The sequence below is a fragment of the Nothoprocta perdicaria genome, unplaced genomic scaffold (genome assembly GCF_003342845.1).
Source record: "Nothoprocta perdicaria isolate Ctin4 unplaced genomic scaffold, notPer1 scaffold_267, whole genome shotgun sequence".
Taxonomy (NCBI): Eukaryota; Metazoa; Chordata; class Aves; order Tinamiformes; family Tinamidae; genus Nothoprocta; species Nothoprocta perdicaria.
Genome location: NW_020455496.1, coordinates 101200 through 123426, shown reverse-complemented (window position 1 = coordinate 123426; position 22227 = coordinate 101200). Strand labels below are relative to the sequence as shown.

General features: G+C 35.6%; 1 protein-coding gene across 1 annotated transcript in view; it reads left to right on the top strand.

The window, feature by feature from the left end:
* The first annotated feature begins 2517 nt into the window (after positions 1 to 2517).
* The window catches only part of GPM6A (glycoprotein M6A), a 102412-nt gene continuing 82702 nt past the window's right edge, over positions 2518 to 22227 (top strand). The window contains exon 1 of the mRNA XM_026040798.1: positions 2518 to 3053. Within this exon, the coding sequence (XP_025896583.1) occupies positions 3017 to 3053 (37 nt within the window). The 5' untranslated portion in view covers positions 2518 to 3016. The remainder of the gene's footprint in view (positions 3054 to 22227) is intronic.

Genomic DNA, 22227 nt, shown 5'->3' with positions numbered 1-22227 from the left:
ACAGTATTTTCTTTATTTGACCTAGGATTTGTTACTATCCATATATAATTTCATCTTGAAAGGTTCTTGGAACACTTCTTAAAGGAAGATCAGGAAGGCAGAATTTTTTTGTAGAAAGGAAAATGTTTGTAAAATGCAGTTAATTATGGCATGAAACGGCATGTGCCTGCGTGCACACATACACACGCTCACATAAGTGCATGTACTACCTCCACACATAGGCAGCACCTAATTTCTTATCAAATATGGCAAATGAAGCTTCTTTCTGTAGGAAGGTGGAGGAGAAATCAAGTCAGTGATTTTAGGTTTTTAGGTTTCATTTATTTCTCTTGGAGACATTTTTCATCCAAAAACAGAAAAGGAATTAAAACTACATGTTAAATTGAGAAAGTCTTGGAATATGGAAGAAAGAACACAAAAAAGACTTCTACTTCTTAAAGAACTTTTAAAAAGAATTTTATGTAAAATCTTTTGGATTTTAAACTCACTTAAGTCACTGTGTTTTCATCTGAAGCTTTGAAGACAAAACTGCAGACTTTCTGAAAAGTTAAAATCCCACCATTAAGTTCAAATCATTGGTGAACCATCAAGTTCCCCCTGAAAAGACACTACCGGACTATATCTATAAACAGGATTCACTCAGCCCAACATCTGATCTGTTTGTGGCCAAAAACGGACATTCAGAGAGCATCCCAAGAAAAGGATAAAATTATTCCACATAATATTCCTCTCTTCTCCAATAAGTTGCCAGGCACAGATCTCCTGAGTTCCAGATGTATCTTCAGATGCATGGATTTTTCTGCAGTTAGTTCATCTGTTTGCCTTTTCAGCTTCTTGCCTCTGCAAGACTCTGCAAAATGTGCCACCGCTTTAACAGCACATTGTGTGTGTGTGTGAAGGATCTTCTCCTTTCTTTTGTTATGAGCCTCCTTGCTTTACTGTCCTCCACTTCTTTTATTGAAATAGTAAGTGAACAAGTTGCTGCTTATTCACCCTTTCTATGCCACTCAGGATTTTACAGTGCTCAATTGTACCCACTCTCAGTTTTCTCATTCTAGACGGATTTTTGTTTAGGATGTTTTTGTATTTGAAACAAAGTTTGTCTGATGGTTTCAGGAAGAAGGTCATTTGATGCCCCAGGGAAACCAATATATTTGTCTGATGCAAACACAGAAACACAAAGAGATTTGTTCTCTCAAGTATTTGGCTCTATCAAGAGGAATCAAAGCTTAGAAGTACCTAACATCCTAAGCAAAAGGTACTTCAAAAAAAAAAAAAAAAAAAAAAAAAAGGACTTATTATTTATCATTGCTTATGTCATAAAATACTTTGAAATAGTATCAATAACATTTTTTTCTCCATAGCTGGCTTGTACATGAGATTAGAAGAATATAGCACAGAGAGGAAAGTAGACCTTTTAACTCTAATGCTTATTTCTCTCGTAAAATGTTCCTTCATTCCTCTTTGATTTTAGGCAGAATATCTTCACATTTTTTTTTAAATGTGAAAAAAATCTTGTTCTTTTAAAATGTGGGAAAAAAAAAAAGGCATGAAGGCATATGCCACTAAGTGGCTATGTAGTTATATTATTGCATGTATAGTTTTAACTTAATCTGAACATTATTCTGATATAAACCACTTGGAGCAGATTCACATATAAACTGTATCAAGAATTTAGCTTGATCTATTGCTTCCCTCTATCGTGATAATATAAAGAGATTGAATGAAATATTTCATGAACATGAAAATACCCATTTTCTGCACTAGCACTTACCCCTACCCAGAAATGTGCAAAAGTAAAAACTGTAAAGAAAAAGAATGTTTGTATGTTTACTGAGCTCTTAGTGAAAGAATGATCCTCTTAGAATGATGTTACGTTACTCTGTAGACTAAGGTACAAAAATGCTAATTTGCTGCTAGACTGCAGCGCCCAATTTGCATTCCAAATCAGACTGCAGAGCTCCCCAAATGAGCAGGTGCCTTCTCAGTGTATTTAACCTTTGCTTTTCCTGAGTAAATCCATAAGAGTGCCTGCTTATTAGTGCATGCTTGCTCACGTACATACGTGGTGTTTCGCCATCTTAAAAAAGGTCCATTTTTTTTGAATAGGGTGTTGAAGTTTACAGATAATTTTGAATATTACCTGTCAAGGAATAGATGCAATCTTGCTTTAAATCTGAAAGGTCCCTAAATTCCTGTCTATTGTGACATTGGTGTTAGATAACGTATAGGGTGCGTATAATTTGCAGTCATTAATGTCATGTATTAAATAGCAATTGTACGTGTATATACACACGCAGATGCATATTAAAAGATTCTATTACAAAGATGTTTTCTATGCTAATATAAGTGCAATAGTTTGTTATTTCCAAATGATATGGATATATGAGAAAGAGTGAAATGAAGCATCATATTATTCTTGCATGTGCTGGTCCGGGGGAGGGAAGGGGGAGGGAGAGGGAGGAAGGGAGAAAGACAAGTAATACAGCATAAAGAACCACAGGCATCTGGGCTTTCCCACTTCGGTAGCAAATAGGGGGAATTATGGGTTGGTGGTCTGCTTCCCGTTAAGAGGACACCCCTCCATCTGTTTTCAGTACAACCTGTTTCCAATTTAACCCACAGATTTCAATACAAAGCTCGATTTCTTTTCTCCATTTTATATGCAAAGCAAGGCTTATGAATCAGAGGCATCGCTATAAGGGCTCAAACCAAATTTCCCCCCAAAAATTCACAGGCTGTTCATTTGAATACCTACTTACAGTGGTGCACAATGGGCAGCTTTGAGAAAAAAAATTGATAATCTTCACGGAAGAGTAATTTGAATGAAATTACACTTGACAGCCTGTCTCCAAGCAAACAAGGAGAGTGAGGGAGCCTTAGCTAAGCTCTGAGGACTTGCCTAAGCCTCTGCTGTTGGAGCTTCCCAGGGAAAAAAAAATCCACACTTTTTCCTACATCTGATTGAAGCTTTTGATTAATTCTGTGTAGCTGTTTCTGGTGAAGAAAGGTAGCCATGGAAGAGAATATGGAAGAGGGACAAACACAGAAAGGTATTGTGATAAAAATTGCTTTCTGTTTGCAGGGAGATGATTATTTCACAGTTCCGTATTTGCTTTGCAGCATGCTGTAAGGGTAGCGAATATCCTTGTGTGGCAGATGGGAAAGATTTTATTCATGCGATTTACATGCATTCGTCTTTCTACAGTGGCAGCTAGCCTTAATATTGCGTTTGTTATCTGGTAAATAATACTGAAATACTCCAAATAGGGAATTTTACGTCTGTCCTAATAATGCTGCAGGCATTGAACGCAGACTGCTTCTCAGACCGGTCTTTGTTAACATTCATTTATTTCATGCTTGTCTAGGTGGGTCAAGGAAGCCTAGTGTGAATATGAGAGAGCTACTCACACAGCTAGTTGCAGCTGTAGATGTAACAATATGACCAGTATTTACACCTTTGAATGAGAATCTAGAATGAAGAAAGACCCGGACTGTATTTTGTGTATATTTAGGCAGTATTGATATTTCTCTCTTCTTTTTTTTTTTTTTTTTTCCGTTTTCATGTTGTTGTCTGTTGAAGCAGCCTTGCTATGATATCCATGCATGGGATAACTTTAGTATATCTAGTATTTGTATTCTGCATTTCATTTTGCATGTTGCAGCTATATTTGCTTTAGCAAGATGGGCATAGCATGTTCAGAACGTTTCTGTTCTAATATTTCTGGTCAAGCTGAAAATAACTGAACGTGAGAGGATGTCTTAATGCTTAAAAGTGCATCTGAAGATTATTTCTGCACCATTTACTAATTTCTGAATCTCTGAAAAGCATAGTGTTTTTAAAGTCATTTCATTGAAACCTTGTTCTGCCTAAACAGCATTACACGAACGAAAGCAAGCAGGGTTTTTTCATGTTATTTTTCTGCAAGCACAAAGAAAATTCCTAGTGAATATTTGCCACCCTTAAATTGTGTTGTTCATTTTGAATTTATTTGGAAATTGATTTCCATTTCTGAGGAAGACTGAGGAACTCACAAATCTGGTTAATGCAAATTGCATGTAAAGACATATTTTTCTGGTCTGATGACATATTCTGCTTTTCTGCTCCCTGATCAATCTGTTTCCTACATGTAAATGTTGTGATTCCTCATTATAACTGACCCATTTAGACAGAATGCAGTTCTGGATTGCTTATGATCTTGATTTTATGGAGATGCATATAGACAGTCAAGAGAAGACTAAAGCAGGCTGTATGTGATCTCTATATATGCACATACATACACACATCTATATTTATATAAATGGATTAATAGCTGGCTAGTAATTTTAGCAATTTCTTCATGGTTTTGTTTGGTTTTTTTTTGGCACATGTCAAATAATGAAAAACTGGAAAGCATAAATTTAGTTTTCTTTTGGAAAGGTCATTTGAATGCTTTCAGTACTTTCATTGCATGGTTCAAATTATTTCTTGTGTTTTATATTTACAAACTGAAGACATCACCTACGCCTTTTTCTTTCTTTGCATGGGAAGCAAGTTTCCACTGTCACACTTTTCAGTGTCATTTTAATATTCTTGTTATTAAAACAAGTGCAATGAAGTACAGTTTGACCACTAAATCCAAAAACTTCACTGTTAGTAAATAATATTGTCTGGAAAAACTATAAAATTCCCCCTCTCCCCCACCCTGATCCCACCCTCCAATCATTATTAGAATAAAAATGGAAGGGGAAAAAAGTGAATCAATTTCTTTATTAAAGGAAGCTGCTGTTATTGATGAACTGTGTCCTCATTGTTCGTGTGATAAGCTGCTGAATGACCTATTGCCACTCAAAATGGTATGATTAATAGTGTGATTACAGCAGCTACCACTACTGTTTTTTTTTTCCTCCCCTCTCCATTTACAATGCCATGTGTTCAGCCTTTTTCCTTTTAGTGGTACCCAGCTGTCATCACAGACTGCCAGAAGAATGTTAAAAGCTGACAAACTATATTTATTTTTCCGAATTGGTGTGGAAGTGGTGTGGCTGTATTTGCTGTGAACCTGTCGTGGACCCACTATGCAAAATTTGAAGAAAATTCACTATTTAAGCGAAAATGGAAAACACTGAGAAATGATTTGGGGGGGGGGGGAGGATGCTTAAATGCAGAACTAAAATTTTAACAAAATAAATTGTTGATTTTGAATTTGTGGATTTCTTGTAAGGCTTGCACTATGTATCTGAGGAAAAATATTGACTGTTATTAGCTCAGCTTAATATTTCCCCTTCATAGTTCCTTGTTTTGCTTTCACATGTCATGATCTATATATCATTTGTTTTATTGATCTCTATGGCATAGTTCTAGTTTATCTGGACTAGATTTTCTTCAACTATAGTGTCCCAGCAACTTGCATTATAGCAAATTCATTATAATTTTCATCCTTCTGTGATGTTCTGTAGAGCTGTTCATTTCTTTCTCCTCTTTTCTATGAAATCAATGGCAGTAAAAATATTAACTCTTTATCAATTCCTATACTTGTCACAGCAGATTTTTTGAGCCTCCCACTGAACAGTATTACATTTTGCCAGAAGCCATGATAGAAGGGAGTAGTTTCATATGGATGCCTTTCATAAAAATATGTCTAATACGAGGCTTGCTACTTGCAGAGTCTTTATTTTATTTTTATAGATTTTTATGCAATATGATATTGACAAATGAAAACAATGCTTACCATAGTGATTCCAAATAGTATCCTTCACTGTATCATCTCTCTACATTGTAGTTTTCAACACTATTTGTTCAAGGCTGTATCTTGGAAAATTCCCAGCAGGGAAATATATCACATATTTAGTTTCTGAAATAAATGAATTGCTAGAAAATGTATTGTTTAGATTGATTGGAAACCATAAATTCTGTTTTTCCCCCTCAATATTTATTGAGGCTGATGGCCTTGGAAATTCTTGGCTTATGAGCAGTCATTTGGAAAATGGAGATAGTGCTATTCAACAGTTTTAATCTCTTTTTTTTTTTTTTTGTCTTAAAACTAGAAGAGCCCTTTCCCTGAGCTTTTCCTGAGTACATCTCCTATGCTGACAAGCCAGTCCAGTTTGGGGAGGAGGGCTCAGTTGCATGTACATAGTTGTCTGTAGTTCTCCAAGAACAGAATCTGTGCAGAAATTCTGGCAAAAGCATGTGTGCTACCTATGAAGAACACTAAAATATATTCTAACAAAGATGTCATGCCTTGGAAATATCAAGCCATTATCCTTTACATAACACTGATATTATGGAACGTTCATAGGAAATCTAATGAAGCAGGAGCTTTGATTGCAAATTTGACGTCTGAAAAACCCAGGAGAGATAGAGCCTGTAATTTATTTTACTGGTTTGTTTTTCAAAAATGATCAACTCCATTTAGAAGCAGAAGTTTCAGTGATGTCTTCAGGGATGCATGCTAATTCTGAAAGCTCGTGCATAAATTAGCATATATGTCAGTGTTATGTATCAACTGCCAGCGTTTGAAAAACAATGACGTCAACTTCTAGCTGCTCTATGTGGGAAAAACTGTCAGCCCAGTTCCTGCAGAACAGGTCTTCCCTCAATAAAAGCCCTGAGTTTACAGTCATTGTCTCCTATTTTCAGGCACTCCTCTCAGTAGAAATCTTTTAGAAGGGAGATTTTTTTTTTTAGTGGAGCTTAGAAGTATTCTCACTACAAATTTTATTCCAGGAGAAAAATAATAAACAGTCTGTAGCACAGTAATTTATACTTCTACACATATTAAACTGAATATGAGTATGCCTTTTTATGATTCTCTCATAAATTCAGTTTGTAGTTTGAATTCCTTTTTAACCTGAGCTACTGGTGGTGGAACATCTATGTGTGTACAGTAGCAAGTATAGGGAAGAGCTGATGTTACATAAGCTCTCTTGGCTGTAGTATACCTAGCAAGCATAGACAAGAATTCCACTATGATTTCAGTAGCATAGCCAAAAAAAAACCATAAAAATATATTTAATATTGTCATTATATAGAATATTTGAAAATGAAAAATGAGTCAGTATTTGGTCTGCATTAGTGGTGTAAATGAATCTGAAATCTATTATCAAATCTTTTTTATTCATTACAGAATATCACAGTAAAGTTTTAAGTAGTAATTCAGAATAAAATCAGCAGGAATCCAGGATGCTATAAGTAATATGTACACACTGTCTCCGGTTGTGACTGTTTTTTATTTGTTTTTGGAAAGGGGTGAGGGGGGGAGGTGGAGACCTGACTCTGACTCGGAGTTAGCAGGGTAATAGTTTTAATAGTAAATGAAAGAGTGATATTTGGGTTGTATACTAAGAAGTAAAATAAACAAACATTCAATAAGGTCTAAGTTGGCCCTCCATCCTTTGCAAGTTAGTCTTATAAATCTCACCTCTAAAATGAGTTATCTAAAACAGTTGACTCTTTTTAGAAAGCTAGTTAAAATAAAAGTGAGTAAAACACAAAATTCTGCATGATGATCTTGTTGAGCAACTATACTTATAAATAAAACCTAGAAGTCAGATTCTGTTCCCCTGTGTAAATGCTAGATTATAAATGTATGCTTGGCTTTTCAGTGAGAGCTTCATGAGGCTTAGTACTTAACCAAGTCTTGAAGTACAAGCAATTCAATGAATAATCTGGAAACACTTTTCCTTATTTTGCTTTTTAAGAAAGAAGATTTATGAGGAATATGATATTCTTCATACAAAACCTGCATTTACAGTGCTTGGTTGCTAAAGAAAATATAATGGGCAGAAGTCAACTTACAATTTTCCTATTTCCTCTGGGAATGTATTTTCAGTTGTGTTCAGATGGGATTTTCACAAGTTCCTTCAGAGTAGTATGGTCTTAATGTTCATCATGTACTTATTGTTGCCTGTTTTTAAGAATATGTGAGTGTGTGCACATGCATATGTAAATAAAAATACAGAGCTCCTTATCTATATGTGTATTTACACAAAAATATAGATAGGTACATATATATGAATACTCCCCTGACAACTATGAAGTCTCTAACAGATTAATTAGTTTCCTTAATCGAAGTTAAATACTGAAGTAAATTTTAGCATCTGGCAGAGTATCTCAATGTATTTCCTGCTTAATACTCCTTAGATCAATAATTTTATTAAGGAAGAATGTAATAACATCATTCAATATGAATTTGATGTTAATTGCTCTAATTGCATAAGAGTTATTCTCCTTTATGTGGTAGACACAGACTACCTTATTTAGAGGATTCTTTCATTAAAAGCAGTTTCAGAGACATAATTTGAATGCCTTACGATTTGATACATTGTGTTGTCATTTGCAGATAACGACGCTAATGAAATTTAGCCTTGTTTGTTTGATTAATCTTTCATTGACATGTCTCTTGATTGTAGAAAACTTTGTATTTTTTACAGGTTTAATCTAAGACTAACCATCAGGCATAAAGTTTCAGCATTAATATGACATAATTTTTATTAAATAGAATCTTTCAAGAGAATAACTTTTCCCCGCTGTCTTTAGCAGGTAGAAAAATGAAATCTGTGAGCCTTGAAGTCTTCATGGTAATGTAGCTATTTCATAAATAATGATGGAAATTCTTTTTTAAAAAAGAATCTCTTGCATCTATTTAAAATGCTTGATTTATACCAGTCCTTTACAACATACTGCATGGAAATAGCAATAAGTGAGTGTACAAAGCTCTTTCCACTGTCTATAAAAGTAAAAGCCCATGAGAAGCTGCACACCTGGTAGTATTGTAACTGTAATTGGTGTCTAACTATAAAGAAGTTATGCATAATAGGCATAGTGAAAAGCAGGCTTAGAAACTTAGCTTAAAGTGATGAGAGAGAGGAAAGTTTCTCTTGCTTGGCAGAGCAAAGTATATCACTTCTTATTCGTGAAGAACTGCTATTGCAGGTGGTCCCTTGGCCTCGTTTCTCAGGTGAAGCAAGCTGATACTGTGTACACTGCCTGGAAAGGTGATGCAGCCGGTGTGGGAGGCTCTACAGTGTTTGCAGCACCCTCTACTACTGGTGAATCAGTCTGGCTTTTGTGAGGTGATTCAATAGAGGCTGCCACCCCCGGTTTCCCACTGAATCTTCTCTGACTGTATTAGGTTTCATGCATCTGGCATAATTTTGAATTAATTCAAAAGTGTTTAGAGAAATGCAATGGGAAGAGCCTGTGGTATTTTATTGTAGCTCTCAAGTGAGACATGTTGTGACAAGTTTAGCTGTAGCTAAGAATTTAGGACTGCATATTTTTGCCTAGGATGGAGAGCAGTAGCTCCTGTACTTTTAATTATGTGATGATTGGTATCTCAGGACAAAAATGAAGAAGCTGGGCTCTCAGGCCTATGTTCAGATGGCACAGGGCTTTGATCCAACATGAAAACCAATGCATATCTCCTACTATCATCTACCTCCACCTACCCAAACCATTTGTTCCCAATGTCCTCTTCAAACTTCCCCTCAAAAAATGTCTACCTTCAGGCTTCTGCTCCAAAGAACAATGAATTGTGAACAGCACCTTGAGTGCTTTGAGATTTCTTCATATTTGCAGGTTAGAATCAGCATGCAGAAGTTAGTGTTGGTATTACAAACTGTACAGTGTGGTTGGAAAGACATTGTACAAACTGTTACAGGTGAACCATCCCAAGTCTAGACTCACTGAACACTATGAAAAAGTTTGCAGTTGCTGTTTCTTTTCTTCTTGTTTTATGAGTAAACAAAGACCTAAGTCTTCAAAGCTTTTTTAACATTTCATGTAAATAAATATTTACAGGTATAGGTCCTTTTATTTCCAATGCCTTTGAGAGGAAAAAAAGAAAAAGGGGGAAGCAGACTCTTCATCTGGTACCACCTAAAGTCTAAAAGGGGAAGTAGTTCCTCTATGTTAGGTTTTTGAAGGTATACCTAGCTAATCTAGAACATAATAAAAAATATTTTTTTCTAAGTTCTTTAAAAATATTATACAACTGTTTAAACAAGCAAAATATCCTACAAATGGCAAATATTCAGTCATATGAGGTGGATTCATATACAGATGTAGTTGTTGACTCTTATACAGTGGCCATCTCAAAGTGTATTTAGATATGGGAAAAAAAAATGAATGTTATTTTTAAATTTATACACTTTTTTTTTTGTCATAAAATGACAGAAGACTATAGTGTATTACATACCTTCCTAATGTTCCTGACTAGATGATTTTCATAATTTTTTACATTTCCATGGAAGCACATATGTTCTCATTTTATGTAGTATATATTAGAGTTGCCAAAGGGAAATGAATTTCTTTCCCTATGTATACAGACAGTGAAATTTTATGATTCCTTTGCATCATCCCTATTCCCAAGACCAATGCAGTAGTAAAAAATTGATGCTTGTTTGTATATATACCTGTGTATTGCCACGCTCCATTCTGGTTAATAAATAGAAACATTGACCTTAGTGACATTATTCTGGATTTAAGTCCTGACGGAGTTACAAAGGACATCAAGAATGCAATTTTTGTATAGGAGTGAGATGCTAGTCCACATTTATATTTTGATAGACAGCACTGCAGTGTATAGCTGCCTTGCTATTCCTTTAAGAGATATGTGTGTATGGCTGGTGTTTACAAAAGTGTAGGCAGGGAAGGAAGCTAGGTATTATCATCTGGTAGCTATAGCCACTAAGCTTATTGTTCCCTGTTAGTCCAGTGCACATTGTCTAAGAGGATATGTTGACAAAGTTGCAGTATTATTTGTAAAGATATTAGCTTGGTGGTTTTGCCTAATTTGAGTATAATAAGCATTTGTTTAATATCCATACAGTGTATATTTAGGTGATGGAGAGGGCACAAACTGATCTTCGGTGTTTGTAAGTCAGTAATTATAGCCAAAGGATAACTTTAAACACACCTAAACAATTCAGGAGTTTACAGGGAATATAAAGAGCACTGAGTCTTAAGTGATGGGGAGCTGCTTTATGTGTTAGACACCTTCTCCTGAAGGACAGTAGGACATCAGCTAGTAAATTGCTTCTGAAAATGTTGCACAGCCTCTCTGAACAGATAAGTAAGCAACTGCTAGGTTTATATGTAGTTATTATGCTTACTCCATGTTAGAATGAAATAGAAACTAAAGATGTCTTTGAAAAAGTATCCTTTAGAAATCAGGGCACATATTTACATATTGACGTAGAAAGCAAGTAGCAGGTTTTACTCTGTTTGAAGCAAAAACAGGCTAGGATTTCTAAGGTTTTTTTTTTTTTTTGAATACTGAGCCTTGAATATTGCATCATTTATTCAGAATCAAATTCCCACTGCTTCTACCTGCAGGCTGAAAAACTACCCACTGTGCCTAAGATACAGTTCTATTTTGATGAAATGGTATTGAAAATAAAATGATGAAAAGGTAAAAATGATACCACAAGGTCTGGTAAGATTACAGTGTTTCAGATCTTACCTGGCTCTCTCCTTGGTCTTTTGGTGGAATATGAGCCATAAGTTTTGCCTTATAAAGCTGAAATGACCCAAGATGATGTGAGAATTTGAGAGACACTTTGATTTTTATGGCATTCTGGGCATGGTGCTAAAGACATCTGTATAGAGCCTACTGGTAGAGCCCTATCTGAAAAACTTTTGCGTGCTGCTGCGGTTTATAACTATGCTTTGATTGTATGCCCTGGGACTGCAAATTGTGAGATGTTGTTATGTAGGCAGAATTAAATGCACAGTTCATGTAAAATAAAACATGTACCCTCCACTACAAAATATAGGAGAATTCTAATTCAGGCATTAGAGCCATGTGGAGGCAGACAGAGGCAGGCATACTCTTGATCTTACTTGAGGGAGGATACGAGGGTCACCCAACTGACTAAAATCATTTGGTTGAAGATCACATTCTGTGTTAAGTGATAATATGCAAGCTCCCTTACATGAGACCAAATGCAGGCTCACCAGCTGTTGGGCTGTTCTGTTCTGAAAAATCTTAATGAAGTAACAGTACCTGAACACAGTGCATGGTGTGTGGGTGTGTGTGTGTGTGTGTGTGTGTGTGTTTAGCTGATGGTGATGACAGCAAATCAACAATATGCGTCAGAAAATAACTGCAGTTTTTAAAGGATGATGCTTTTAAGAAAGACTGTGTACTAATAAAGAGTATGCAGTTGAATTTATGCTTTTCTACGCTTTTTAAGTAATGACTCAGTAGGCATAACTGAGGATGAAAGCAAATGTTTGAATTTGCCTTGAGAAGGGGAACATTGACTATTGGTGGGTGTGTATATAAAAGTATTAAATTATTGAATGTTATATTATTGATTTTTAAACTGAGTATTTTTATCATTAAGTATCTGCCACTGCATGTTTTTTCCTTTATTCATGACCTGTTTGTAAATCACTACTCTACAGAAAAAGTTCCTAGGCTAAGCTGCACAAATACAATGATTTACTTGTGGAATAGAGTGTGTTGTTTTGATTTATAACATGCTTTTCTTATTTGTTGCTGGTGATTCAATACAGAAGTACAATTGACTGTCAGATTTTCACAGCCTTCTAATTTCTTGTTGAGAGGTTGACTGCTCTGATCAGCTAATTCGAAGCTTTTTAATGTATAAGTATATCCATCCTTTTCATCTGGCCCATCCTTTCAGCAGGTTGCAGTTCCTTATACACATATACAAATGTCATTTGTGGTCTTCTTTCAAATCGTTGCTCTAAATATAATAGTGAAAAATCTGATAGCTACTTTCACTACAGTTATACTGAGACCACTGCATTTGATCACACAAACAATTCTTCTTATTAAGTAGGCATCCTAAAAGACAATGGACAAAACTTTTGAGATCCTCATGCTGCCTAAAGGCATTTTATTAAGATATAACTGAATTATTTTGCTGAACTAGACAGCATTCTTCTTTGTCCAAGTGTTCCTTTATCATTAGATTAAGACAAAAATTGATGAACATTTGTATATATTTCTTCATTCTTGGCTTTATTGGCTGTGTAATACTTCCCTTTGCTTGAAAATTCATCATCCTTATAAGTGTTATGGACCACCTTTTTTTGTGTGTGTAAATTCTTGATTTTAGTGCAGTTTAACATTAGCATCTGAAATGATAGACCTACATAACTTCAATATCTTGCAAACCAGTGACAAAGGCGCTTTGATCCTGCAATAGTTTATTAATGCATGTTTGATGTCATGCATATCCCATTGGTTTTATATGGACTATTCACATATGCAAAAATGAAATGCATAGTCTTTGTAAGTTTAAGGCATAGCATTGGGACAATATAATTTACATATAGCTGTCAGATTTTGATAGAAAATCTGTGACTGTACATGGTGATGTTGTAGTTAACAATCAAATAGAATCTGAGAGGAGATTGGAATGAAATTTGAATGAAGTTTGTTTATCAAGGTTTTTTTTTGTTCATCATGTTTGCCTGGTATTGCAGTACATTATATCATGCTTTGAAGCCTCCCTTGACTGTCTGCAGGTTCCAAGAAACAATTTTTTTTTCTCTCACCTCTCAATTTTCACTGAAAGTAAAGTTGTTGTTTTTTTTTTTTTTTTTTTTTTTTTTTTTTTTTTTTTTTTTTTGCAGACAGGGTAAACTGGTGTCTTAGTAGTAATGAAATATTTTGCTGGTGTGTCTGGTTCACATACTTAGGCCAAGCAGAGCATCAAATCTGTTATGCAGATGGAATTTTCCCCAAGGCATGGACTGCTTTCCAAGAAAATATCTGAGAGTTTAATTTCATAAAGTCTCTTCTAGCATAAGGACCTACAACACTGGGGTTATCCTATGTGCTCTCCTTACGTGATGTATCATGGTTGAGATTTTTAATCTTTTAATGCAAGTCTGATGCAATTTCATCAGCCTGTGCTTGGTAGGGAAGACTGGAATAGATCTTTGACTCTTTTGGAACTGAGTAACTTAGTAGTGTTTTTCTGTGATTCTAAAGTACTGGGCTCTGACAAGGATGGGCCTGTCCAAGCCTGTGTCTAAAATGAACAGAAAACAAACATTTAGTGCTATTTGCCATATGTGTATTTTTAAAATTTTAATGGGAAAAAATACATTTTTAGCTATGTGTATGGTTAACAGGAACAACTTCTGGTTTTATAACACCCATCACTTGAAATTAAACAAAAAAACGCTTAATACCGTGGCTAACTAAAGGATTTAGCAAAGCATGTTGTATATAGGATCATACTCTCTGCAGGTGAGGCAAAGGCCAAAAATTAAAAGGTAAATAAATTTGTTTCTGCTGTTCACCAGCATATGGAGATTAGCATTTCTCAAAGATGTTATCATTTGAAATTATTCTAGGTTTATGAACAGTATTCCCTAGTCAAACCCTGGAATAATTACAACCTAGCAGTGACTAGGCCTTTTGGTTCAGCTTGTATTTATGCTAATAGATTAGATATTGTCTTTACCCTTTCCATCTCGAACAATTGTTAAATGTTTAAGATGCAGGAGAAACTGTTGTTGACAATTGGGGTCTTCTATTGGCTTTATGGAAGTGTTTGGAAAAAGTGTGTTTTGCTGACTTCTTTTTTCTTTAACTGCTACGCTTGGTCGATCTGATCTATATTGTCTATGCTTACAGAAGACATCATTTCATTACTTCCTTTCATTATTCCCTTCTGGAAGTTGAAAACACATATTTTTTTTTTTCTATATTTAGTGATATCTTTTATTTTAGAATCAGCTCAAGAAGGTGTATCTTTTTTGACTGGAATTTGACTGAAATTTGACTGGAACTTTTTTGTCTGTGCTGCCATCCAGAGGGACCCAGACAGGCTGGTCCCTGGGCAGAGAGGAACCTCATGAGGTTCAATAAGAACAAGTGCAGGGTCCTGCACCTGGAGAGGAATAACCCCACGCACCAGTACAGATTAGAGGTGGACCTGCTGGAAAGCAGCTCTACGGAGAGGGACCTGGGAGTCCTGGTTGACACTAAGTTAACCATGAGTGAGCAGTGTGCCCTGGTGGCCAAGAAGGCCAATGGCATCCTGGCCTGCATCAGGAGGAGCATTGCCAGCAGGTCAAGGGAGGTGATTCTGCCCCTCTACTCAGCTCTGGTGAGGCCGCACCTGGAGTACTGTGTGCAGTTCTGGGCACCCCAGTATAGGAGGGACGTGGAGCTTCTTGAGAGGGTCCAGAGAAGAGCAACCAAGATGATTAAGGGAATGGAACATCTCCCATACGAGGAGAGGCTGAGTGAGCTGGGCCTGTTTTCTCTGGAGAAGAGAAGGCTCAGAGGGGATTTGATTAATGTGTATAAGTTCAGGAAGGGAGAATGCAGGGAGGAAGGGGACAGGCTGTTTTCACTGGTGGCCAGCGATAGGACGAGGGGTAATGGCCACAAGCTGGAGCACAAGAAGTTCCATCTCCAGGTGAGGAGCAACTTCTTTACTGTGAGGGTGACAGAGCAGTGGAACAGGCTGCCCAGGGAGGTTGTGGAGTCTCCTACTCTGGAGGTCTTCAAAACCTGCCTGGATGTCACCCTGTGCCACATGCTGTAGGTGTGCCTGCTTGAGCAGGAAGGTTGGACTAGATGATCTCTAGAGGTCCCTTCCAACCTTGAGTATTCTGTGATTCTGTGAAATATGCAGATATGCAATTAAGAATTTAAAGTGTTTGTAGCTATCTGTGATTGAATTTGTGAGTTTTATACATAAATTTATATATATATATAGCTTAAATGTACACCTCTTCTGAGTGTGCAGTTACCTGTCCCCATCTAGGGAGTTATCTTCCAATTTATCCTTTTTTGTAGTTGTTTGTCTTGATATATTTCTCATACGGAATTTATTTTTATTATTATATTTTAGCATAAGCTCAACTACATTTGATCTAGCTACTTCAGCTGCTAAATCTTGTGATATTCTCTGGGATTTCATTTTTCTCTTTTGGTTGTCCTTGCCCTCATAATTCCTGATCTTTTTTGGGTGTATACAAACTCTGTATCTCAAGCTGGAAAGATGAAGTATCTACTGGTAGAGGCCTGAGTTCTGCCTCTCGGGAATCACTGATCCACAACCATTTCTCTGTTCTAATATCCTGCCAAGGCAATAGACTTCAGTGTTGCTGCAGAACGTAGTGATTATATTTCTACAGGGATAATTTTACTAGGCTCTTTGTAGTCCTTAAGGGACAAGGAATTACACAATAGCCCAGATGTAGCATGCAAGGTAAAAGTAGCAGTCGTAAAACTAAATTATTGCAGTCATCCTTACTGTCCTTAAAATCTGTTGTGTTTTATTTCATAATAACCTCAGTGTGATAAATTCTATAATTTAAAGTCTTCCCTATAGAAATGCAATGAGTAATAATTTGGCTATTGATAGTAATGGCAGTAATGTTGCAGAGCTTTTTCAGTTAGGTACGATAATGATTTCTGTAAGAAATTAAGCTGATAAGCAGAAAAATGTAGAATGCTTGCATAGAATGAATGTAATGAAACAAATTTACTCTTTTTAAGCAGGAAAGGTGGGAAAGCATATAAGAAGCCTTCCTACCTCAATAAGTTTATTTAAGAGGTCAAAATATTAATAAACTTTTTTTTTTTTTTTTTTTTGCATTTTAATGACATTTAGAAAAAGGCAATCATTTTTGCAGTTACATTTGCCTTATGTAACTGCTTTGCCCGCTTATTTTTTTGTTGGTTTTTTTTTGTCCTTTGAGTCACTTTCTGAAATCATTTGATGTTTTTCTTTTGTTAAGAGAAACTGAGGAAACACAAGCATCTTTTCGAAGTGTTTCTATGGTGGTTGGGCTGGAGCAGCAGTTGCTCTGTCAGTGTGACTGTGTTTATTTTAATCTCTGAATTAATTTTCTTAGGTTGCTAGGCAATTTTGCTTCATAGTTTTAATGGAAAATGACTAATTCAGCATGCACTTATTTCAGAATCTGCAATCGTTTGCTTCAAAACTGACATGTTTGGAAAGCAAATTTCTCTATGGCAAAATGCTAGACAAATACTGATATCAGTCTGCAATCTATGAGTAAAGCTACCAAACTGACCAAAATTCCTGTTCCCACTCCTATATATATCGAATATTAAAAATAGTGATAATCATACTATTAAAGAAAATATTCTGCAGTTCCATAGCTGTTTTTCATAATAGAAAGTAAGATGCTTTGTAGTGGTCTCTTTAATTTTTTAAATATTTTCTCTTATTTCAATTCTCTTTTTACTGAAGGACAAACATAAGGGAAAAATAACTTAAAAAGAAAAAAAAGTTTGTGGCTTCCTCAGTGTCTCAATACCAAGATGTGTAGAACAAGGAACATAGTCCTTGTTTATTTGTTACTGCTAGGTGTGTATTCATTTCTTCTGATCTATCAGCTTAGAAAATGCTATCTTTTGCTGAAATACTTTTTGCTGGTGAACCAGACAGTTTGGAAGTGACTGAAACCTGTCATATGTAGAAGGAAAAAATGCAAATAATGTCTTCTGGTAGGTTCTGTGCTTTTGACTATGGTTCATGGTTTACCAACTCAGTAACTCAGTTCCCTTAGCTCCTAGCTTTATTCTGGATGCTTATATGTTTGTTTTCTTTCCCCATAGTTTACAGTAATTCTATCTTCTGCATGTACTGAGGACCACAGGTGATTGGATCTCTCAGACTGAGTTGTTTCACTAAAAGCTAAATGATTTGAATCCTATTTTTGTCCAGCACACAAAGATGCTGTGTAGTGCTGAGGCAGAGAAGTGTGAATGCTGTAAAATTTATTTTTTTTATTAAATATTCAATTTTTGTAGTATCTTTATAATACAAGTAGCCTATGACAAAATGTTCCAACTACTGTCTTAACCCTTTATCTGAGATGCAATTGGTATTAATTAGGCAACAACAGAAGTTAATTTTACAACTTCCTTATTGTATTTGAATGAAAACAAACTTCCAAAGACACGCAGCTTCAAGGATTATCAAGACCTTTCAAAAGGATACTGTCAAAGAAATTATAGATCATTTAACTGCATTCTTTGTATGGCAATGTGGGAGGTCATTGTATATGAGCTGATAAGGTAGAGAGATAATTGAAGTGTTTGCAATTAAAATGATTGTATACAATGACTTTTTGAAAATCAGAAAAGTATTAGATATTTGGGAGCCCCTCTTTTTATAGATGAGAGGTGACATATACAGCCAAGATTCATAAGATTATATTGATGTTAGTGATATTTTCCCAACTCATCTTCAACTCTTTTGCCACTTATAGTACGAAGATGGCAGTTTCTCATTTGTGAAACTGGGTTATGAATCTCATACAACAGAAGTGTAGAATGTTAATAATCTGAATGAAAGAAAACTTGAAGGGCAGATGAGATAAATTGGTTAATGAACATAAATTAGTTAATGAACATAGGCTGTGTCCTGGATCTATGAGGTACCAATCAATCTTACTTGATAAGCTGGTTCTAAAAACAGTTGTTTTATTGGGCTATGTAACAAAATACAAGCAGCAAAAACAAAACAAAGCCAAAACCCTATCAAAGACCTTCACTAGGTAATTCCGGTTGTCCCCAGGTCAGTAGGTATAAACATTATCCATTCCATGCCCTTGTAGTTGTCACTTTCAGTTAAAAATGATATAAAAAAGGCAAAGGATCGCATCAGTGATTTCTGTCATGCTTAATAAACTGAAGAATGGTATTTTTATGATATAGTGAATACATCGAGGCATGTGTCTGCCTTTCAAAAATATGTCCTACCAGCCAATAATAAATTATTATTTTTGAAATACTGTTTTATTAAAATTAATAGAGCATGATTTAAGACACTGATATGAGGTATGAAAGATATGAAATTGATTATTTGTATCTTTTATATCTTTCAATTTGACCTACAGAAATTATCACGTGCCTCTGATAATTTCTTGTGCCTCTGAAATTCTTACTGTATTTCACTGGGCCTTGGTTTTTTATCTGCCAAAGTCATAAAAGAGATAACTTCTTATTTCTCTCATTCACACTATGACTTATTGCTTTAGTGAGTCAGAGTCTTTACATCTAGACAATAGGACTATCATCTCAGCTGAGGCCTCTCGATTTTACTGTAATTAGAAAAAATAAAGTATAGAAGACAATTATTTAATTATTTGTAAAAAAAAAAGCGGTTAATTTAAAGTTCTCAAATGGGTGAAATAAAGGATTAGTGAAGTATCTTGTCCGGACTGTCCTACTTTAGAATGTTTATTTAGAGGAACAAAGCTAAGGGTGTTGCAATCATTATGCATATGGCATCTGTGTTATTAAAATGAGAAGTGACAGACCTTTGATTTTTAGCACTGACATAATCTAAGACAGAGTACTGTGATATACATATGGTAGATGTCTGTTCAGTATATAAAAGGAAAGAACACTTTGGAAAGTTGTAACCTCAGCCCTTTCCAATAGTAGTGGATTTCTTAGCAGTTATAGACACGTAGTATAAAGGGTCCAGGATGGTTATTTTGTTAAGAGTATTTTTTTTAAGTTTATTTTTTTTTTAAAGCTTATGTTTAGAAAGTGGCACACAGATGGGATGAATGACTTTCCAAGCTTACTTGTGTTTACTTGCTTGTTTAAAACTATCTTCTTTAGACAAATGGCAATTTTACTGTAGAAAGCTAATCACAACTTTTTCATATACTGAACTGATGAAAAAGATTGTTACGTCTTTGGTAGCTGAACACATGGGCATTGTATTAACAACTTTGTGTTAACATATAACAATGTACGATGGAGCATAACCACAAATATGAAGAAAAATTCAGACCAAAGTGTGGAAGGATATCAGAAGATATATCTCATAGAAACATCCTTTAAAGATGTTTTCAGAGGTATATGCTTTCTTTGAAAGCAGTTGGAATACTGACTACACAGGGAAAGGCACTGATATCTTCTCCAATGATACATGAGATGAGGGTCCCATCACATCACAGTGTTACAGTGCATATACAGAACTCTGAGCACAACATCTAATTTATCTTCATGGAAAAAGTACACTGAGGTGAGCTTTGCACAGCTGTAGCAAGATTTATTTCTACCACTTAAGCTATCTCATTTAAAGATAATTTCTAAATCTTTTTATCACTTCTGTCTGCTAACCAAGCGTATGCTTAGATTAGTTGTTGAACTAGGAAGCCTTCTGCATGTGATGACTGTCACTTTGCTTGAAGTCTGAAACCCTCTTAAGTAGCAGCTCCAGAAGACCTGAGATAGGCACTGAAGTATAGAAACTGTTTTAAAGGTAAGTGTCTAGTCTTCAGGACTTTAGAGAAAATGTTATTTTTCAACTTACCTATTTGATATGTATCCTATCAATGGGATAAAGACTGCATAAACGCTTTAAATGTGCTGGTGACACTGAGCATGTATATGCCTATCCCCATTTTCATTCAGGCATTTCCAAATAACTTGCAATATTGTTTCTTTTATACTGCAAATAACTGTAGCCCTCCAACTTTGGTATTTCAGTTTTAGGATCAAAGCACATGATGAATGAATTCTTTGCAACTGCTTGCCAAATAGCAACCAAAGGTAGTTCTGCCCTCCTCGAGGTCTGACTGTGTATGACAAATGTCAGGATTAGAATGATTGGAAACAATGCCAAACTTACCAGCTTTGCTGTCCATGGAATGAGAAGGAAATTCTATGATTAAAAATAAAATAGATGAAATGCAATACGTAAACATCTCTGAATTTAGACTTGCTCGTATGTTTGTTGAGATATGTACATCCTGTATGTATGTGGCATAGTCATAATATACCAGAATATTTGGTACTGCTGCTAGTGACCATCTATATGCTGATCCAGGCATTTTCAAGGTGGGGTGTCTGAGTTTGTACCCTGATGACTGCATAAGAATCAGGTCTGTTTAAATCCTGTACATGACTAGAAAATATTAAGAAGTTGTGACTCAAAGGTAGATTACCAAAACCAGCATTAATGTTTTATTGGAATGGATCATTTCTCAGAAGTAAACTATCCTACATACGTGATGAATTAATTTCAGTAATGGAGTGATGAGTGAGTTATGTCATGTATGTCACATATATTATACAAACAAAGGTACTGACATTGTGGATGGATTTTCTCTTTATTGGCACCGTTTTCCTGCAAAGTGAGTTCTAGCTAGTATTTATGCAATACTTTTTTTGCAATATGTTCTACAACTTAGAATAGTATAAATGTAGTAGAACATAATATAAGCAATGAACAAAATAGATTTTTTATATAGAAATTATAATATCTTTCAAAAATCAGTATTCTGAAATATTGTTCAACTGCTGGAAATGTTGAGAGGATGATGGGAGCAGAGAAGGAATAAGGAAAGGGAAAATATCTTTTTTTTTTTTTTTTTTTTCTCTTTCCTCCCCACTACTGTCTTTAGTTTCCCTTGATGGATTAGAGAATGGTAGGATCCTCATCGACAAAAGACACCATATTTAATAAAGCTGTGTCACAGATGCAAGGCAGCTGTGTTTTAACCTATCTGTTTTGGCAGGCTGGAGGAGGATTTAGAGAGTCACAGCTTTACCTGCTTGCTGGCTACCACATTTAGCGATAGGCTATTTAGGGCACCCTAGGAGAGGGCTAGCTGAAGCACTTAATGAATAGTCTGGAGATCAGAGAGAACAGCTAATGAGGCAATGCAGGGGAAAGGATAGAAAGTGGAGATGGAGAAAGGCTGTGCATGGTGGGAGGCAAGATGAGTGAGTGGTTAATTGGGAGACAAGACGAAGCTTTTGTTAAAGAGGGTCAGAAAAAGTCACCTCTAATAACAACTCTGGAGGCTTCTCTTGTCTGCTCAGAAAGAAACAACAATTTTTTTTTTTTTTAATGTCTCACTGTATTGGAGAGCTTGAGATTTCACTATCTGATCAGATTATTTCACTGTTCACATAATAGTGAATATATTCACTATTTGATTCACTATTTGATCTTACTTGACTCTGTCAAGAAGGAGAAACTGGCTTTATGGAGTAGGCTTAGGACTTCTTCCTAAGGCTGGGAAGAAGTGAAACATCTTTTTTTTTTCTTCTTCTTTTTGGAGGCTGCGCAACTAGAAAGAAAAGTAAGTAGAAAGTTGTACTATTCTTTGGGTTTTCGGTTCACTGAGACCATCTCTTTCTTTTCCTCTCTGGCAGGAACCCTATTGAGTGGTATGGCTTATATAACACTAAGCTTATTATCATCTCTGAATAATTTTAAGTGACACATTTATTATGTGCT